The sequence below is a fragment of the Gymnogyps californianus genome, chromosome 13 (genome assembly GCF_018139145.2).
Source record: "Gymnogyps californianus isolate 813 chromosome 13, ASM1813914v2, whole genome shotgun sequence".
Taxonomy (NCBI): Eukaryota; Metazoa; Chordata; class Aves; order Accipitriformes; family Cathartidae; genus Gymnogyps; species Gymnogyps californianus.
Genome location: NC_059483.1, coordinates 8,696,540 through 8,717,458, shown reverse-complemented (window position 1 = coordinate 8,717,458; position 20,919 = coordinate 8,696,540). Strand labels below are relative to the sequence as shown.

General features: G+C 45.6%; 1 protein-coding gene across 1 annotated transcript; it reads left to right on the top strand.

The window, feature by feature from the left end:
- The first annotated feature begins 6,625 nt into the window (after nucleotides 1–6,625).
- On the top strand, nucleotides 6,626–10,278 carry SNTN (sentan, cilia apical structure protein). The gene is made up of 4 exons (XM_050904848.1): nucleotides 6,626–6,735; nucleotides 7,369–7,403; nucleotides 8,182–8,321; nucleotides 9,786–10,278. The coding sequence occupies exons 1-4, from the start codon at nucleotides 6,626–6,628 to the stop codon at nucleotides 9,942–9,944; spliced, it is 444 nt and encodes a 147-aa protein (XP_050760805.1). The 3' UTR covers nucleotides 9,945–10,278.
- The last annotated feature ends 10,641 nt before the right edge of the window (nucleotides 10,279–20,919 follow it).

Genomic DNA, 20,919 nt, shown 5'->3' with positions numbered 1-20,919 from the left:
TATATGTTTTCAGAGTATGTTAATATTAAAATGTCACTGCAAAATAACTAAGATGATAGATATATATTAAAGATAAATAACTATTCCTGTGCTTGACCTTATTGGTCATATTCTTACTATTTTCCAACACTTTTTTATGAGGATTGTTTTAATGTACAGTAAAGTACGACACTTCTACAGACACTTGTCATTAAAGGTCAGTGTCACAAGTTTTTAAAAAAAATTTTAAACTGTGCAATCTAATACCTGCCTGCCTCTTTACCTCTCTTTCCACCTGTCAGTAGGACTAGCCCAGTACTGTGCTAACTATCCCACTTCTGTGGATTGCTGGAAAGCCATGTTTGAGCTGTAGAGAGGGCAAACCAGAATATCTAAATGTCCTGGTATTCCAAATGGGAGCAAAATACAATTTTCTGAGTCAATGAAAAATTTTATTTTGGCTCTCAGTTCTTTTGTTCCTTGTTTTTTAAGTTTGGAAAAAGTTAGACATAGGCAAGCCAGGAGAAAGTGAAATCCGTGTGTGTGTGGCAAGGGATGGGGATGGGATGTATGCTCTTCATGCCCCCTCCCACATAGTCCTACTTCTCTTTTTTTTCCTTTTTTTTTTTTTTTTAAATTCCACTTTGTATTAGTTGATCAGGAATATCCCAAGTTGGTTTATCTAAGCCTCTCCACTAGAAGTAGAGTTTTTTGTGTCAACTAGCTTTCCCTTCATGAACTTTTCCACCCAGATCAGCAGGGTCCCATTTCCAAACTTTTCTATCCAATGCTGAGGGTTAGAAACTTGTGTTTCGCTTAGGTTTATTCCTGCATTTCGAACAAGCTGAAATTCTTGTGTAACCATGTGAGCACAGGGACTGCAGCTTTCAGGCCCTCAGGAGCTGACACCCCTGGAGAAAGGGCAGTTTCTGATATAAGATTGGGGACAGAATTAAGATGATTACTTATTTGGGGTATTATTTGTGTAACTCCAAATCTAAGATTTTCTCATGAAGGGCAGAGCTGGTGGGAATGTTGAAAAAAGTAGTGAAAGAGGCACGTTTTCAGCAAAGACTTGCCCTTTGCTTTACCCAGTTGGCCAGATCTTCACAGGTACCTCAGCTGCTTGCTGCCACGCAGAACGGTTGAACTGGTTGTTATCCTTTGGGGACTATAGTCTTCACTGTGAATTAGGAGGGATGAAAAATCTCTTCATCTGTAGCTTCTCAGATTTAGTATGGCAGCAGCAGAAGTGAAAACAAAAATGATGCATGCGCTTGTCTGTGTTATATAAGAAAATGTATCTGAATGTTTCCTCCGTGTTCCTCTGGATTCGAGTCTTATCACATCCTTTGGCAGTCGTTGAGAAATTGGAAGTTTATTTGAACTGGGAATAGCGACTGTATAGCAAAGCGTTGAGCAGCAAGATGGAAAAGACTGATGTTTTAAGACAAATAGCTAAGTAAACTCAAGCATCCTCTGTGAAACTGCTGCTGGCAGACCAATTGCTTTCCTACTTCATCATTGCTGAGTATCTCTGCCAGTTAGTTAAATGACTAGGTCAGCCTGGGAAAAAACATGTTCCTTGATCTTCTGTGCTGTCCCTCCTGTTTTCCCATGTATTTCTCTTCATAGCCCATTTCTCAGCTACCCAAGACGGGAGCGTTATTTGCATTATCAAGTGTAGAGCTGTGGAAGAGAGGCAGGTACCTCTGCAAGTGTGGTGGGGGAGGTGGGAGCACAGGACTTTCTCCCCAGTGCCTCAGAGGCCAAGGAAGAGGCATGCTCACACACTGGTTTAGGGTTTCCCGATTGCTCTTGACTGGGGAGGGGATGTACTTTGCAAAGCTGCAGCATCATACCCTCTGTGGGGAGGTGCTGGAAAGGGCAGGGAGCACGACTCTGGGTGCCCAGTGGCTCTGCAGCCTGTTTTGCTCCCTGCCCAGCACGTCAAGGAGACAAGGATTAATTTAGATGCAAATCCAGCCCACAGGGCTGTGCCCTTACTTGACAGGATATTTTTTTATTGTGCGATACTTTCCCGATGACTGATCAAATCTCCTTCACCGTGGCCGTCAAGCTGCCCATAACAGAGCCTCGATGACGGCCAGGACTTAGAGAAAGTTTCTGCTCCTGTTGCATGAATTCATATTGCAATTGCCTGGCCTGATTAGGTTAATTATTTCCAGTCTGTATATGCTCTCACTTTGAATGAGCAATTCGGGCTCTAGCCCTGAATTATTCTTGGCTGAAATTCTGATGTACTGATGAAAGAGGCAGTCGCATGCAACACGCATTGCACCTGTCTGTAGTCTGCTCCTGACAATACCTCCAGAGGTTCACAGTTAATGTTACAGACAGATAAAGAATTACCGAGTAAAAACTGCCACGTACTGTTTCATCCTCATCCTTTTCTGAAAAAGTTATTCTCATATTATGCCATATCATGTCATAAGCATTTAGTCCTCTGTCTACCGGTGTTAAGCCAGATTTGAGTCAAAATCTACATATGTGAGTGGATGGGCTACTTAGCTTCTGCTCTCCCTGACTTAACTATTCTTTTTCAGGATTTCCTTTCATTTCTGCCTTCTACTAAACCCAAGAGCTTTTCCCCCTGGAATTTTCTAACAGCAGCAATAATCTGTATTTTAGTATTAATATCTGGTGCTGATTATCCCATCATTTGTCAATGCCATATATCCTTAGTATGAAGATCTTAGCATTTCGATATGAAATTCTAATAGTTCAGCAGGGAGGCATCCCATTTGTTGCATTTAGCTACCAGTTTCTTTTCTTACATTTTTATTGTTGTGTCCTTCTTTAATAAGATTTTAGGTTTTTATGAATATAGCTGCTTTTTTGAAGTCTAAATGTCCTATAATAAAACATTTCTCAGAGGAAAAATTATTTGGTAATAGTATTTTCAGGCTTCCTTCTGAAAATGAACACCATACCAAAAATGTTGGGCTCATCCCTTATCCATTAGATTGTCAAAGAAACCGGGGGAGCTGGGTGCCTGCACGCAGGGGATCCCCGCAGCCACTGCTCCCCGACAGCCCCCATACGAGGCACGAGCCTATTTTGGCCAAAGTGCCGTACCACGTCTGAAAAATGCCTGGACATGAAATAAGAAACGATGTTTCCCTGCAGACAGACCGGTTCTAATAGCTTTTCTTAAATGACATTTTACCTGCTCTGTCTCAGCAATGGGATTCATAAATATTTTCATCATTCGTGACCCCAGAGCTAAATTGGAGGCTGAGCTGCGTTACCTCGATCTCCCACGCGTGTGGTAGGGGAGACGGGCTGACCCGACCGTGCCTCCCAGCTGGGGTCCCCCCCTCACCCCGACCCCTGCCCAGACCCGCCGAGCGTGCCTTGCGGGGCAGCGTTTTGCATTACTCGGAGGAGCGCTGGTCACAGCTTAATCATCAGGCACCGGTCAGCAAACTGCACCCAGCACAACCGATGCAGATAAATACTGGTGCAGATTTCACCCTTGAGTGCAATCAAATTGACTATGAAGAGGTATTTTTTAAAAAGGGTGATGGCCAAGAGGCAAAGGTTCCTGGGACACACAGAACACCACTTATGCCATCCCAGCACAGATGGAAGCAGCAGCAGCATGCACCCCAAAAGGCATGGTGATGGAGAAACAAATGAGTAGGAAGCACTCACTCTGTGATTTTATTTATCCTCCACATTCCCTACCTCCTGGAATAAGTGCAGGGGTTCAGGGGTTCAGGTTTTGGGGTGCTTAGCAGTGTGTTAGCATGGGTAAACCAGCTACCGGTGAGCAGGAGCCAGTTTGGCTCTGTGACCAGAGGGGTACCAGTGGCCGTTAGCTGACTTACATTTGTGCAAAGCAGACTGCTTGTTGCGGCAGTACGGCTATCAACCCCTTGAGCTGGTTAAATCCCCCACTAACCTGCGCTGGGTTGTGTCTCCTCTTTGCATGCCACCATGCAGAAGAGGAGGAGAAGGTCCTTCCCCAGCGGGGCTGAGCCCACTTGCCCGTGGGGGCACCACGGGTCGTGCTGGGGTTGAGAGACCAACCGCAGTGAGCACATTAGACCTGCTGCTTCTGCTAGCTTTTCCCACGTTAAGTTGTTGATTTCAAAGGGATGGAGCAAGAGGAAAATAGTATTAGGCTGTGGCAGCCAGTCCTGCTTTGGGTTAAGATGGAGTGGGGGGCTTCTCAGTCTTGGCTCTTTGGAAAAAAATACGCGTTATCATGCAAGATCAAAATGACCATATTCTGGTCACAAAGAAATCAAGCTATTACCTCCCTGGGTGCAAATTAGCAGCACTTCTCCTGCAGCTGCTGAAAGGTTCGCTGAAAAAATGAAGTCTGAGCGGCTAATGGTGTGAATGCATCTCCTGTTTTAGGTATTCCCTTGTGCCTCTGTCCCTCGGCTATGCCTGCCCGCCGCGGGCATGCCCACACCTGCCCTGCCGAGTGTCGTAGGGTCATCTCTAAGGGAGCCGGGGCTCCATCACACACAACTGTTTCGCAACATAAGTCTTCTTGAATTGCAGAAAGTACTTGAAAAAGGATGGGAAAACTCTGGGAAAATAACAAAAATGAAGTGGAGATTGCAGCTTTTTTCAGTGGCAATTATTTTAAGTGAACTGCCTGTAAAGATTTTGCAGTTTTAAGTGTCAGGTTGTGTATTTTGTGCAGACAGTATTGTTAAGTGTGAAACATGCTAAAAATTGACTGATAAAAGCACCTGGATATTTCAAACATGAATAGTGTGTATCAAAATAGATACAGAGCAGATGGCCTGGCTCCCTGCACACCTTGCTGACCAGAATACTCGAGCAAGACATACAGCCAAAATCTTACTGTCTTCAAAGCTGATCATCTGCAAAAGCAAGGGTTATCCTCATACTGCCCTTTATCTGTTAGGCAGTCATGTTCCTGCATACGCTAATTAGTATATCCTAGAGGGATAGTGTACCCCAGGCTTGCTTGAACTTGTTACTACCCCAGCAAAGCAAATCACCTGTTCTAGAGCTCAGGCTCTCAAAAGTCAGTTAGATTAAAAAAACTGCGAGCTGAAATCTGATCTACGGTGGAAAGAGCCCAAAACACAGAGGGCTGGGTTTGCCAGCCAGCTCACAGCACTGCCTGTAGCTGATAAACATGCAACAGAGTCTGTTTCTCACTCTCATTTTTACCTTGGACGCTAAGACCAAACATTACCATTCTGCGGATTAACCGGGATGTAAGGCTTTTCATGCCTCGTTGTATGGTTCAACAGATGTGAAAGGGAATTATCACTTCAACATGATATCAAGACTTTTTTTTTTTTTTTAGCTGATGGCAGATTACTAAGCCTGAATTCTTGTTTAATTTTAGTGTGTTAATTGATGGGATAATGAGCATTGATTATATGTGTTTTGGCGGCGTCATTGCAATTACAGGCTCTGTTTTATTCATGAGCCAGTCCTAAAGAATGCACTAGAGATCTAAGACAGCTTAAACCTCTCAGAAAAAGGCTCTGAATTGTTTGAGTAATGACACTCTTAGATGGAAAATTAAAGGTTCTCTTTTCCCATGCTTTTTAAGATAATTAAAATCCAGGAACAGTAAGGTGGTGAACATCCGTATTCATTAGCCTTCAGTAATTTAGCTTCTACTAAATGAGGAAAACATTTTAATTCTCTAGGCCATCTGTTGCAGTCTCCTTTGCATGTCCTGTTACATAAAGTCTCATCCTGGGTAGTTTTAACATCAGTATTGTATCCTTTCACCAGGAATGATGAGCTGGATGAGGTAGTTGAAGTCATCACCTATTAACAGACCACCCTGGGATTAAAACAGCCGCTTGGTCTTTTAGGTTGAAGTTATCCTGTCTAGACACCTCTAGGCAAAGGATCCGCAGAAAGGAGACCATGCACAGAGACAGGCAGCGTGACAAGCTGTGTGTTTTCTAATAGCGATATCCATGCCAATAAATAACAAAGTTCATCGGAGCCCTTCCAGTTCCTCTAATGTGCGACTGCTCTGCCATATGGCTCCGTGCTGCTTTTGGAAGCAGGCAGTATCCGTTCGGGTAGAAACTGAAGCAGAGGCTCCGTGCTGGATGCTGCTTTGCAAGCGGTTCAGAGGAAGAACAGATCTCCTCTTTGCACTGTGCCAGGGGAATAAATATTAAAGCAGGAGCGTGCTCACCTAGGATAAATGGTAGGTCAGGAATTGGGAAATGCTTGGTTTCTGACTCTGTCTATAGGAACAACTCAGTTTATAGCTTGGGGCAAGTTACATTAGCCCACGCTAGAAAGGTTTCCTGTTAAAATGATAATATGTATAGCTGAATGGATTCAGTGTCTTAGTTATTCCTGATGCAAAGTTACATCCCTACAGACTTAAGAGGATTCAGGCTCCATTAGTTTGGTTTGTTTCTGTCAAATTCTCACATAAAATAAAAGCCACGTGACTTGCCAGCCCAGCAGTGCTGCCTTACAGGGGCTGCTTCAGACCGACCGATGCATTTAGTCGGCTCTGTGATCACCAGGTAGCATTTACGTTATTCATAGGGCATGGCTGCAAGCAGGCTGCTTTCACAGGGCAGAGCTTGAATTCACCTGTTTGCTATTACTCGAGTTGCTTAGAGATCACAAACACCCCGGCCTCGAGATGTGTGGCTGCAGAGCAAGCGTTCCCAGCACGAAGCAGTACTCGGTCAATCAGCCAGCTCCTGCTTCCACCAAAAAAAGCCCTTCGGCTGCAGCAGGCATGCCCAAGCGGTAAGTCATCACTTTGTTCTTTGCATCTCTGCTGATCTGCCATTTGTCTTGAAATTCATCATCTGGATGTATTTGTCTCTATCACAAGCAAACTCTTCCGCTGTGTGTTGGCGGCTCTGCAATTAGTTTCCAGCACTTTAGCAAAAGTAAGCAGGCTTTCAGTTTTAATAGAAAGCAGGGAGGTGCTTCTCACAGGTGTGAGTCCTGCTGGAAATAAAAGCTATGTGTCTGCTCCAAACTGGGAGCACTGGTGAGTGGGGGATGACAGACCCCTCTGCGCTTCCCTGGGGATGGGCTTAAAACTGAGAAACTTTCTGAAGCTCATTCATGTTCTGAAGAAATTACTTGAAGGATGTTGCAATGCCCCTCTCTTAAAATTATTTAATAAGCACCTTTAATACCAACTCCAGGCTACTTGCTTAGGTGAAGAATTAGGAGCTGTGTGATGTTGTGTGCTGCTTGTAAAGGCCATTTGCCTTTCCACGGTGAAGGAAAGCCAGTCTCCCTTGGGAAGCCCTGAGTTCCTGGGGGCTTAACTGAAACAGAAGAGAGCAAGCTCACTCATGGAGAAACTATGTATGCACACACAATTCACCAGGTGATAACTCTGCCTCTCTTCTCTCTCACTACCAGCATACCTATAGCCAAGCAGCTGGCATCAATAAAAGGTAAGGGGACCCATTCGTTGCCCCCGGGGGGTTCAGGTCTTTCAAGGCCACAGCCCAAGTGCAGTAAATCCTGGTGATTTAGCAGAGCTGCGGAGGCTGTGCAGACCCTCGGCCGGTGCAAGACGAGAAGGTCTCATGTGTCCCTGTGCAATGTGCTCCTGCGTCGATCCGTGTCTCCTCTTCTGCTTGCCTTGCTAAAGATCACAACCCAAATCATCTGTGGTACCTGATGCTAACTGAGGGCTGTGCGTACGCAGTCTTTAGGATGTGGCGCAGGAGTGGGGGGAATGAATCTAGCCAAAATCCCAAGCGTACCGTAATGCTGAAGTGCAGCGCCGATGCTCGGACACGGGCATTTCTATTCAGCCAGGCTTCCCCAATGGGCCATGTTTTCTTTGATACAGGATCCTGGGAGTCCCAACGCGCCCAGGAGATGGCCGGCATGGCCTGTCCCCATGGCATGGCAGGTCCTTGCTGGATGCCCAGGGTGGGGGTAGACCAGATGGGTCTCACGTGTCACCCTGCGTTACTGCCCCAGCTCTGATCGAAAGCTTCTTTTCGGGCTGTGTTTCCATGGGACGTGAGGCATGGTACTGGCCCACTCCAAATAAAATCTGGGCCAGGTCCTCTGTGGGTATAAACAGTTTCAGTCTCATTAACTTTAATGAAACTACACAGATTTCCACCCACTCAGGATGGTTCTGACAGATTCCTTTCAATTATATCTCAAATACCACTTTTTCTGATAGGCTGATAACTTTCCCCCCCGCTCCCCCAGCTCTAGGAAAAGGCTCAGAACTTGAAAAAGCTTTTACTACCGTGGCTTTGGTGTATAACAACTCTGCTGACCCCGAGGGCAAGCTCAGCAAAGCTGAAACCAAAAGCTTGCTGCAAACCCAGTTTTGGCGTTTCATACAGGTGAGGGGGTTTGGGTGAGCGGATGGCACTGGGCCGGCACTGGCCGGGCGCTTTGGGTGCAGGAATGGCACCTCGGGCTCTGTCCTGCAGCTGGGCAGGCATCAGTCCGTGGGGTAATCCCAAGTGAGACTTTAGTGATTTGGTACAAACATCGTCAGTGAATTAGTTGCTTTGTGTTGAGCCTGTGTCTAACACAGGGCTAAAGGAGGGGGGACAGCAATAAACCACGGTTGACGTGCCTGCTTGCATTTTTTTAAAAGAAAATAGGGCAATTGCCAAAAAAAAAAAAAAATCTCGAACAAAAAAAAGAAATCCCTCAGACGATGACAAGAGACTGTATTTATGAAGAGAAAAAAACCCATTGCATTTAATGAGGCGTTTGGTAGTTTGCCAGAGCACTGACCCAGTACCAGGAGAGCCAGCCCTGTGCCGCAGAGCTGCAGGCACTGCGGTCGCTGGTGGGGCCGCTGGGAGAAAGGGAGCAGAAAGCACCTCTCCACCCACTCCGTCACCCACCCGAGGTGTCGGTGGCAGCTGGGTATGGTGAAAAACAGCTGTATTGGCACTTGTGGCTGTAACCTTCTTGCAGATTTTTTTTTTTCCCCCCTCCCTAAATTAAAAAAATGAAAACAGTTTTGTCAAGTGGTAGAAAAAACTATGTAGGACTAGTAAAAAGAGCTCAACTAAGTAAATGAGATGTTCAGGAGTAAAGACATTCTTGATGATACCTTTGCTTCCAAGAATAACAAAATCACATGGCTGGTTGGGGAGGGGGAATTGGTACCAAATTAGAAACTAGGCACCTTATGGAAAAGGACTTGAAAATATCAATAGCCAATCAAAGTTGGAATAATGAGGTATTTTGAAGATTGTTAAGCTAAAAAAATATCCTGGAACTCTTTTTTTTTCATAAGGAAATATGAATAACAGACATGATACATAATTTTAATAATCCCTTCCATTCCAACAGTAATGTCCAACAGGACAGAGAGTAGCATCTGCTGAAGTTATGTCTGTAAAATCAACAGTTTCTGAGACCTTCCCAGTATATATTTGAGGACCTGTCATGAATATTAAGGTTAGGAGGGTTGGTTGGTTAGTTGTTTCCTCTCCCCAGTTTTATCAAGACACAGGACTCCATTTTTTTCCAGCAGTTGCCAGCTACATCATCATCCCTGCCAGATTTTCAGTCATGACTGGGTGTCTTTTAAAAGATGTATTCTGGATTCAGGTAGAAACTTTGGGGACTGGTTGTTCTCCTGTCTAATTGCAATAATATTTCTGTTTGAGTTTCTTGGGATACCTTTAGAAAAACTAATATGAATATGGACATAAAAACCTGAATGGGAAGACAAAAAACTACATGAATCTTTACATAGGTGTCTGTCTGTCTTTTTTTTTATGATGCAATAAAAAAGGAACTTCATGCTTAATCTTTTTTTTTTCATTTAAAATTCTCCATAGGGCCAAGAAAACAAACCAAAATACCAGGAAATAATTTCTGCCCTGGATGAGGAGTCGGAGAACAAAATTGATTTTGAAGATTTCATGATCTTGTTAGTCAGTCTCACTCTAATGTCTGACCTGCTGCAGGAGATCAAAAATGTGAAAACCACAAAATGATCAGTGCTTTAAAAGAAGAAATAGCTTGGCACTTTATCAGGAAAGCAGGAGTGAACCACACACAGAGATAACACTGAGTGCCTGGATACCCTGTGCTGGTCCCTTGTAAATGGAATAAAGTCTTGTCCAAACGTGGCTGAACTCACTCCTCTGTAGAAATGGCCCGTGGAGTGAAACGTTGGTGCTCAGGGCTTCGTGTCTGCTACGTATGTGCTTTGGGGGGGTGTGCTGACCGGCTCTCGGTGGGTCCCAAGGCCCCAAACCCAGTTAGCAGCTGGGTGCAGCCCCCAGCCCAGCTTAACGACAGGGAAAGGCAGCCCATGCTCTCCCAGACCTCTCCATCATCTCCCGCACCATTGTGGGGAGGTGATGGGGAGACCACTGCAAAAATGTGCAGCCTCATCTCCCTTTGGGGCAGCAGCATGCATGGCATGGCCCATCAGCTCCCCAGGACTCTCCCAGTTACCCCAGGGTACTTCAGCCCTGAGCAGAGCGATACCAGTGATGGGTTTCACAGTTGGCAGTGACCGCAAAATCTGTTGCAGCCTTCGGTAAACATTGACTTTAGTCTGCGTGGTTTCCAACTCGCCATTAACCCTTCTGAAAGGAGCATTTATTTATTTTTATTTCCTCCTCCAGCTGACCTCTTCACTGAGTGATCACTATGGAAGGAATTTCAAGTCCAGCATTTGCAATGCATCTTTGGCAGTGCTGTGCTTATGTGAGGAAAGGGATGACTTAGTTAAACATGTCAGTCAGCTGAGTCTGTTGTTTCATGTGAAGAGGAGAAACCAGATAAGCTAAGAGGTGGTTCAGACTAGGGATGGTGGGGAAAAAGGGTGGCCAATAAAGTGTTTGTATTGGAGCTGAGTGATATTGGCTACCCAGCCACGGGCTTGGTTAGGGCCAGAGCCTCAGCATTAAATGCTCATCATCCTAATCTTTGTTTGGCTTCCTACCTATAAGGTCCTGGCTCAGAGCCAACATTTAGCCCCCTGTGATGTCCCTTTGGGGCACAAAAAGCAGTCTCACACCCCAGGAATGGAATATCCTCCGTAAGAATTTAACAAGCCGCTACCAAGACAGTTAAGATGAGTGAGCCAGCAAAACATTGCAACCCTTTTCATTTTCTCTTCTTCCTTGTCTGGAAAGGAGAAGACAAGAATGATTCAGCTTTGGTGCCTAATTTTTTAGAGGAAGGGATCAAAACCTTTGGTGTTAAAAGAGGGAAATTAATGCCGGCTGAGTAACGAGATTTAACTCGACATAAAAAGGCTCTTAGTGTTTCGAGAAGCTAAGAGGATGTTTTGTAACAGATTTTGGTGCAAAGAAAAGACACATTGCAGTAGGAGGCCGACAGCCAGTTGTTTTGAGAGGAAAGGTCTGTGTCTTTGTGCGGTATGGGGTGCAGCTGAAAGAAGAAAAGCAAATGGATGCGGTGGGGTTTGAAATGAAGCTCAGCAGGTAAGGTGCTGCTCCGTGGGGTTTGAACCTCAGCCAGGACATGGCCTGGCCTGGAGGCTAAACATTCACAAATGGTCCTCCTACAAATAAAAACTTGTATTAGCCAAGTCCCTTCCTCTGGTGGTGGGCTGCAAGAATAGGCAGTATCAAACCTGCAGCAAGAAGTGACAAAACCAGCAAGCAGCCGTTTCTGTGCGTTTGCTTGCTCATGGAGATGTCCTTCCCATACACCTCCCACTGAGGGACGGGTGGCCCCGTGCTGCAAGGATGACTGCCCCCATGGGGTGCACGTCAGATCTCCCAAAGATGGGATATGGGAGCACAGGGATGGATGAGGAGGGCAAACCTCTCTTGGAGACCATCCCTTCTGGGCTTGTGTCCTCTGAGGAAGCAGACCTTGACCAAGCATGCCAGATCAAAACCAGGACTTAATCTGGTAGCCTCATCCATGCGGGTTTCACAGGTTCATATTGATAATGTGTCCCTAGTGTTACTCAGTCTCTTCCCCTGTCTCCTTGGGTTTTGGCCAGGTAGAAGATCTGTGAAAGCTTAAAAAATCAGCTGATGCTCCTTTTCTGGGGTAGAAAGAGGGATTGAATGTGAGAGTCCCTAGAAGGCTTTCCCATTACCAAAATAAAGAAAACATGGCACAGCCCTGAAAAGCTTGTTTGGGAGCCACTGGTGACTCTGAAAGCATAAATTTCCTAATATCCCTCTGTTACAACAAAAAGCCGAAAGGAACAATATTGTGAAGCCAATTAAGAAAGAGTTCTTTGAAATCGCTAAGGCTGTAACACAGTTTCTGTTATTGCTGAAATGTTTCTTAATCTTGCATGACTTGAATTAATTACTTAAGAGCTTTTTATCAGATTAATTCACTCTGTCATCTCATCGTATGCAAACCCTTTTTATTCTAATGCAGTTGTTGTGAGCTAGCATCCCGAGTCCCTGGCTTTGATCAAAAGCCCCTTGTGCTAAGCACAGTGAAAATCCAAGTAAGAAGCAATTCCTGAACAACTCAATAGCAAAGATATTCAAATGGTACGGAAGGAATCAGAGGCACAGAAAAACCAAGTGCCTTGCTCAGCGCATGTAGCAGAGCTGGAACTGGATGCCAGTCTGCACTGGGCTTCTCGCACAGAAGACCGTGGCTTTCCAAGAGGCACTGTGATGGTTTCTGCAAGAGTTTCTGAACAAAGTGAATGGGATGTGCAAGGCTTGATCTGCATCAGTCCTTGAAAGTCCCACCTGATGCTCAAAAGCAGAAGGACGCACTTGGAAGAGCCCCAGCATCTTCTTATAGTTAGGAGTAGGCAGAAGTTTGCAGCTCGGCTGTGGAAGATGCTCTTTTATTAGCTCAGACTATTTGTGGCTGCCCTGAGCACTCTCAGCTAACGACTTTGAAGCTGATCTGGCATAGACAGCATGTCTGGCTGCGTCCTTGGGGAGCTGGCTAAAAGCTTGCTTAAAAGGCTACTGTTGTGCTTTATTTTGTTCCTAGCTTGCTCCTATTGGAAGCGGTGGGAGTTCATCATGGATTTCTTATAGCTGAGCCCATGCAGGTGCTAAGGAGTTGAGCAGACAGCTACATTGATGAAATCTGCAGGCTCCTCTGCCTCAGCAAGTGTGAATATCATATCAATATCTGATACTCCCTGGAAGTGAAGGCAGCACAAAGAGCAGCTAGTCAAAACCTGACCTCCGTGGGCTTGGGATTGGGTTGGGATTTGTGCAGCTCCACTGTCCAGGTGTGAATAGCCACCCTGGGAGGCTCTGCAGACTTCGGATCTAAGTTTAAAGTTCTGTTCTGAAAAGTCTGAGTCATCTCTGCAGTTACGTGAGCTTTCAAATGACTGCCAGAGGAGAAATGGGGGTCAGGGAGAGCCTCAGCCTCAGATCTTCAGCTTCCATTTCCTAATATCAGCTCAAGAAGGCAGGTTCATTCTCATACTTTAATTAGCACACCTACAGCTTCTCCCCATAACTTCTTAACTCATATCTGGCCTTAACCCTATGGCCTGCTGGACTTGGAAGGTTTTGAAAATCTGGCTTTAGTCTAATCTCTAAGGTGCTCTCCCAGATCACGGGGCAGCTCTCACATCCAGTCCACTGACTTTCAGGGGGTGCATCACAGCAGAGTTTTGCACGTTGAGCTTTCTGCTGGGAGCCTAGGGCCACACGCACTGTGCATGCAATTTCGCATGAATCTTTCAGGAAAGAGAAATACGCTCCCCAAATGTCTCGCTGTTATTGCACCTTCAGTGAGACCTCCTGTCTGGGACGCTGGAGCCTGGGTGCTGAGGAAACCTTGCAGGCTGAGAGACATTTTGCCTGTCTCCTCCTCCCTCAAAGTAAGTGTTGTGTTACTTTTTCACATAAAATAAAACTTGCCTTGGTTGCCTACACTTTGCAAGTGTGTGTGTGATGCACACCCCCACCTCGGTACTTCCATGTGTCGTGGCCCATGAAAGCTTCTCGGCAGCTGCTTGCTACATCACTCAGGTGGTTATTGCAGCAGGTCACTTCGCAGAGAGAGGTAGAGGTTTGCATCATAGCCTGCCAAGGTAGCAGTTAAATTGTGGCTACATGGTAGGAAAACCTTCTTCAGGAGTGTTGGAATAACTCAGAAAGATGCTACGTGGTTCGTCCCCTTAGGAGCTCACCACAGAGCAGATGAAAAGCTTTGTCCCAGAATTATGTTCTCTCCAAAGTGTGATAGTTTGTGAGCCACAAAGGAGCACTCTGAAACGCCTCCTGGAAAAAAGAGAGTCTCTTTATTTCAAGTTCAGTCAGGGAAGCTAGATAAAGAAGAGGGGGTGTTTTTATGGTTTTCTGAACTGACAGCTTTTAATTCCTGCATTGACTTTTACTGCAGTCAGTGGTTTACAAGGTTTCCAGTGAAGCTGTGTCTTCTCTCCTTACTTTGTTCTTCTGCTGTTCCCTCACCCCGCAAGTGTTTATAGCCCTAGTTCTGAGTCCTCCTCCAGCAAAGGTAAACAGCAAATGATGTTCAGCAGCCAGATATATCAGGCTGTCTCTCTAATCCCCAACCACACAAAGCAGCCATTAGACTTAGATAGATTCAGAGCCACGGGACTTATCTTTTATTCATTGTTATTGTAGGAGTGAGTTTATGCTATGCATAGCCATAACAACAGTCAGTCCCAGCATCCAGCACATATAGAGGAGCTGAAACCATGATCCCCCAAACTGAACATAAAGAAACTCATGGGATCGGCCCAAGCCCGGCGCTGGGTGTCTGTAGCAGAGGCTGGTTGTGCATATCTGGTGTAGTACCTCGATCATCGTTCCTCCCATTCAAAGGTCCCAAAAAGGCTAACTTGGAAAGGATCTCTTGTGCAGAGAATCACAGGTGGTGCTTGGTTACTCTGGGCCGAAACACAAATTGAGTTTTATAGCGAATGGGCATGTAACGGCTTGCCAAAGAGCCATTGAGTCTCAAACAGGACCTGGAGTACCAAGGGCCTCTGGGCAGGCAGGGACTCCCGCTGCCCAAGCTATCCCCCAGGTGATGGCTCCTCACATGATGGCAGCACAAACTGCAGACCCTAGCAGGGATGGGTGGCACCTTCACATTTCTGACACCCACAGTGCAACCCCTGGAGCCAAGGGACCAATTTCCATTTGTGATTTCCTCTTCATTTTATTCTGCTTGCCATGATCCAGCTTTCTTGGTTGCTATCTGCTGTATCTTGATGTCTAGAGAAACACAAACCACAGCACGTGCTCCTGTGAAGCTGCTGCTGAAATCAATGAGAGGCCAGGACCTCTTGGGTGGAAGGAAGCAGCTCCTCAAGTGAGCATGTTTCTAACCCTCCAGTAAAACCGTCAGCGCAAACGGATGCAGAAGTTCATCAGTGGGCAAAATCAAGACCCTGCTTGTCCTGAGATGATCAATAAATGACCTACAGGATACCAGGAGCTTTTCAACCCTTGCAACCTCCTGCACGCAGCAGCTAGTTGGCCTCTGGGCACCCTAGCATCACTGGAGCAAAGGAGAACAAGCATCACAGTAAATGATCTTTGGTGAAAGTCTTGCCTTGCTGCATGTGACTACTGTGTGGCTTGTTAAGTATTAGTCAATGTTACAAAACGAAATATGAGCTCTCTGGAAAGGCAGCTAAAACTAGGACAACTCTTTGACTGGATAAATTGACGCATGCTAGGTCTCTCCTTGAGTTTGAAAAAAAAGCTGGCTAGTACTGGAAACAGTCCAAGTATTCTTACAGTGGGGACAAGTAGAAAGATCTACTACCCAACCTTGAGACCTTTCCTTCTCCTCCAGCTGTGGCCCAGAGAGCCCTCCCACTATTTCTTTGATTCCTTTTCCCAGGAGTATGAGATTGGTTTACTTTGACACCTGGGACTGTTGGAGGAAGCCTGTGTACAGATGTTGACCCATTTCCCACATCTGCCGGTGGACTTCTCTTGATCTAGTTGTTCTGCCTCCATCCGCACATGATGCTCTTTTGGGGTTTGTTTGGGAACAACATGCACTAGTAGAGACATCCAGGTTAAGCATTATATGACAGAGTTTGCTTCCCTAAAGCTGGCAGGGGCAAAAACCACATCGGGGGACAGAACATCAACAGGTAAATATCCCTCTTTCCTTGGACACCGTAGCTGGTGTCACAGCTTCCCTGGGTTTATACGCCACTATGTGGATTTTGTAGGGTTTTGCCTAATTAATTAATGAAAACAAATTGCAAAATTACCTTCTTATTAAACTGATCTCACTACAGAAATAAGGCTGATTACTTCCCTGACAAACTTTAATTAGGCAGCTACAACAAACTCTAATAGAGAGCACAAATTAGAAACAGATCGTACTAGATGTGGCTTTGTCAAATGCTGTGTTAACACCGGGCAACATACACAATGATTAAATTATACGGAAAAAGCTCTTTTTTTTCTCCTGTGGTAAAAATCTATCATATTCCTAGAGGAAGAAGAGTTTATATAAAAACATCACATTAATAACCAACACATCAGTGAGTGTTTATCAGTAGTTTCTTTCCAACAGCAGCTCTTAACTTGTATGCTTTGCGAGACTCAGCTATTACAGCGCTCTTTATCTCTTCTCTAAATTTATGCTTGTAGTACACATGACCCAAGGTTATTGCAAAGCCTCTGAGGAAGAGAAAAGCTTTATTACCTGCACATATACTCCTCAATTTGTCTTTCCTCTTCTGGCTTTTTAGTGCTTGGATTCAGCTCAGCTGAAAACAGAACATAATATGAGAGCAATTTGCATAAGAATTGTAAGCAGAGGCCCACACAAATTAGGCATTAATTAATGAGCACCTAAAGCCTTCTGCTGAATGCGTCCTGAAGCAAAGTAATGCTGGGAGTGCTCAAGTATATGTGAGGGAAAGAGTGAGTAAGCATATCAAATAAAAGAGCAACGCTTAATTCTTCTCCAATATGTATTCTAGCCCTTGAGACAGCAGGAGAACTGCAGACTTTTTGCCCCTGTTACGGGGACGAGAGCTGCCCCTGTAGCAGAGCTGGGTTAAAAGGAAGGCTCTTCCACATCCACCTGAATTCATCCAGCAAATCCCAGGCTATGTTGAGCTCGGGATGCCGGACTCTGGTTGAGGAGCAATGATGCTGCAGAGCTGCAGCCTAGCTGCCCCCCGAGGAGGGAGAGGCTGTCCCAGCCCCACAGCCTGGGCAGCGCATGGGTGCAAAGTGGGGCTGGGGGTGCCTGGGGTGGGTGTTTGAGGTCTGGGATGTGGATGACATGCTGATGCCCCAGGACAGGCAGGCAGCACCTCAGAGATGTGGTGGAGGAGTCAGGTCTCTGCTGCCTGAGGCAGGGTCTGGGGGATTTACCTCCTCTGTGGGAGTAAAGAAGTCGTACAAGTCCTTTGGACTTGAGGGAAACTCAAGTTTGATTCTGGAGACTTTTGAAATCTGAAGTGATCATTTTTCTTATGATGCTAGATGCCTACATCTAACACAGTGGAAAAGGTGTCCTAAGGAAACTAGCTTTTAACTTTACTGGGTGGCAGCCATGCTCTGGACATGCCTGCTGCCCCCCAGAGCTGTTATAGCCAGAGCCTTCAAAAGAGAACATTTTGGCTCTGGCGCTCTCGTTTTTTCTAGCCGAGAGAAAAAATGTTTAGCAGCTCTTCCTTAGGCATTTAACCAGGAGCTCTCAGCTGCTGAGTGTTTCAAATCAGCTCAGAAATTCTGATAAAAGGAAAACACTCCTCTTCTGCAGAGTTCCTGGGAGAGAGGTCAGGGTGCTGGACTTCCTAGGCTGAGTAGATGGGAGAGCTGTTTTGTACTGCCTTACAGGTATGTAAAATGTCTCCTTGCATCAGAGATTTATTAATATACAAGAAAACAAATGCTGGTACTAACCAGAGTGTGGGGGTTGTTGGTGTCCTAACTGAGTTGTGAAGCTGTCTTGAGCACAAAGCTTGCATCCTGGTAGCTTTAGGAAGGTCCAGTCTGGCCTTGCTTCTTCTTTTTGTAAGCACCAAGAGCTTAGGAAAGGCAGGATTGTCCCCTTGAGCTGGAAGCCACGTGAGCCGTCTGTGTGCTCTCCTGCAACCTGGGAATGTTTTGCTATCGACAATTATTTCATAACAAGATTCCTGGCTAGATGTATGCATCCTAATGACTACTATGAGCTAACAGGAGCCAATAGGTACTTTAAGATCAATTGAAGTACTCAAGCAGTTTGTTAAAATAATAGACTAGAGCCTGAATTATTAGCTAATAAACAAATGATTTGAAACTGTTATGTTTTTAAACTCCATGGTACCAATTGCTGCAACATTTCAGGTCTCTGTAATGACTCATAAAAACACATGCTGCTCTTATGGGTTCTTCTGGAAACTGTTGCGTGGCTCTCAGCGGAGAGCAGCTGTCCTGGTTGTCTACCTGCCTGACTTGCTGCGTGGCTGGGATGGAAAGCAGCTGATGCAGCCTGGCTGTGTGTGCTGCCCCAGGGGAGAACAGGAGGGTTTGGCTTCTGAGGCCGTAGTAGAGCCCAGACTCAGGGTTTGGCACTTATTTTGCTCTGAAGGAATGCATTTAACTTGCTGCTAAGATACTTCTGCTGTCATTGCTCCACGGAGCCCTGCATGCTGCTGTGTTGCATTCGGTATTGCTAACTGCCTCCCTCCACATCTGCCCTGTGAGAGTGGCTGGTGCCTAGTGCCCAGGGAAAGACTAGCAAAGAGGGTGGCCATTAGCTTATATATACTTGTGTGTCTATATATAAAATACATATGTTAAAAATAATATCTATTTTGGCTTATATACACAAGCTATAATACATTCTATATATAATATATAGCTATTAATACACAAGCCATATATAAAATATCTCTCTGTGTGCATATACATATATAAAATCTCCTCCAGTTTTTACTATCCTGACTTATCTCACCTACAAACTTTGTCTTGCTTCCAAATGACTTTCTAGGCCACTTATGACTACAGTGAGCAGTACAGATCCCTGGGTACTTCCATCCTCTGTGGAAAAACTGGGGTTTATTCCTACCCTTGTGGGTTTTGGTTTTTTTATCCCTCTAGTTATTAATGCATTAAAGGATCCTCCCTCTCATCCTGTGACATCCTAGCAGCTTTAAGTGCCTTGGAGAGGGGCTTTGTCAAAAGCCCTTTGGCATTAAAATGCTGCTAAATGGAGTAGGCAATCACCGTGCTGGTCACCACTCCTCTTGTGTGCTGGTGCGACGGTGTCTTCCTCTGCCAGGAGCCATCCTGGTCCCTCCCTGCTGCTGCTGCTGCTGCTGCTGTTCTTGACAAAGCTCTCCCCCAGTTTGCCAGGTACTGAAGCTAACAGGTCTCCATGCCCCCACCCCTATCCCAGGGCCCTCTCTTAAAACCCAGTATCATGTTTGTTGTTTCTCATGTCTCTGTTATTGATGTTAATGAGAGAGGGGTTGTCACTCCACCACAGGCAGTTGTGGCTAGCATCTGTAGTGGAAGATCTTCAAAAAATACTTTTTTTTTAATCTGTGAGCTGAGTACTAGTTTACTGGCAGTAAGAGTGTACAGAGTACAAAGCCAGTCTTTTTCATAGCTTAATATTTGTCTTCTCTCCTTTCCTGCTAGTTAGAATCCAAAAGGTGCCAAGTATTTAATGAGTGTTTGGGTTTTTCCTGGCATGGGCCACTTTTTTTTTTTTAAATCTGATTGTTCAGAAACAACTCCTCCACTTTAATATAGCCCATTAGTTTATAAGGAGATGGCAGAGGAAGGGGGGCCATGACAACAGCAGAGACTTGCTAGTTTGCCATTTTGTCTGTAACACACTGCTGCGTTGTAACTGCATCTCGCTGAAGTTAATTACCACAGAAAAGTCATCAGCTCTTTCTCAAGAGACCCCCTTTCACAGGTGCATGTGGTGGGAGCCAAATGCTGCGTCCCACGTGATGTGCGCTCAAGCGAGCTCTGAGACACTGCTCCAAAATCAGGTCTCTCAATTATTCATTAGTTAATGGTTCCTTGGGGACGTAAGGAAGGCTGGGACTTGGGAGCCTGTCTAGAAATACAAGACCAAAACTACAAAGGGTTTGTATTATTTACAATAACAGAAGTCCTGGAGATGCTCTGTGTGAACCTGGCTTCAAGGAGGGGCACAACCTTAAATCCTTGAGTGCGCTGACTCAAGGAGCAACCAAAAAAACCCCAGCCAGCTGAACCCCCAGACCTGTGACATGGGGTGAGGAAGGGTGAGCAGGGAGTCCCTGGGAAGTGACCTTCCTGGGACTGCCCCGCTGCTGGTGGAGCTCTAGGAGACAAACTGGTGACTAATGGTGCCTGTACTGGGGTAACTGGAGTTACTCACACACTGAGATGTATAGCACAATACACGCGCTCTCCTTAAATGTGCGTTAGCCCAGCCAAATCCCAGCTCCCAGTGCTCTGCTCGTAGGCACTTGCCTGTGTTAACAGCGTGAGCCACAAAACTGCTGACACCTGTCGTTTGGAACAAATATCCTACATTAAGTGTGTCATCACGTCTCCTGAAGCCTCTGTACTGAGCCCTCTCCTTCCATACGCTTCAGGACATACAAGCCCAGCTCCTGGCTGTTTGATCATTGAGCTAAGGGAGCCTTCCTGACTTGCCCCACGCAGACTTTGTCCCAGGGACTCTGTTGTGTGACTGCTACACCACAGGGTAGGGATGCTGTTTGTCAAAGTATCCAAAACAAAATTGCATGGAATATTTAACAGCTTTTTTTCCAAGAAGTTTTCTCTGCTTTACTGCAGGGCTCTTAATTTGATGAATTAATGTAAGACATGCTAATGTACCAGCAAAGACAGCAGGCAAAGATCTGTCTGCTGATCCCAGACACAACAGATTTCAACTGTGCTGCTGCGGATGGTGCGTGCTGATGCCACTAAAAACTGCCATAAAGATAACAGCGGTATCTGTGCTTGCCTCGGAGGAAGATGCTTGTGGATTTTCATTTCTCTTCTCCCTCTGTGATAGGACTGTGTGCAA

Excerpts from the sequence above, each read along its gene's own strand:
- SNTN (XM_050904848.1), top strand. The coding sequence starts at position 6,626 with ATGTGTGGCTGCAGAGCAAGCGTTCCCAGCACGAAGCAGTACTCGGTC. Across the intron at positions 6,736-7,368 it reads GCAGCAGGCATGCCCAAGCG|CATACCTATAGCCAAGCAGC; the intron begins GTAAGTCATCAC and ends TCTCACTACCAG. Across the intron at positions 7,404-8,181 it reads GCAGCTGGCATCAATAAAAG|CTCTAGGAAAAGGCTCAGAA; the intron begins GTAAGGGGACCC and ends CCGCTCCCCCAG.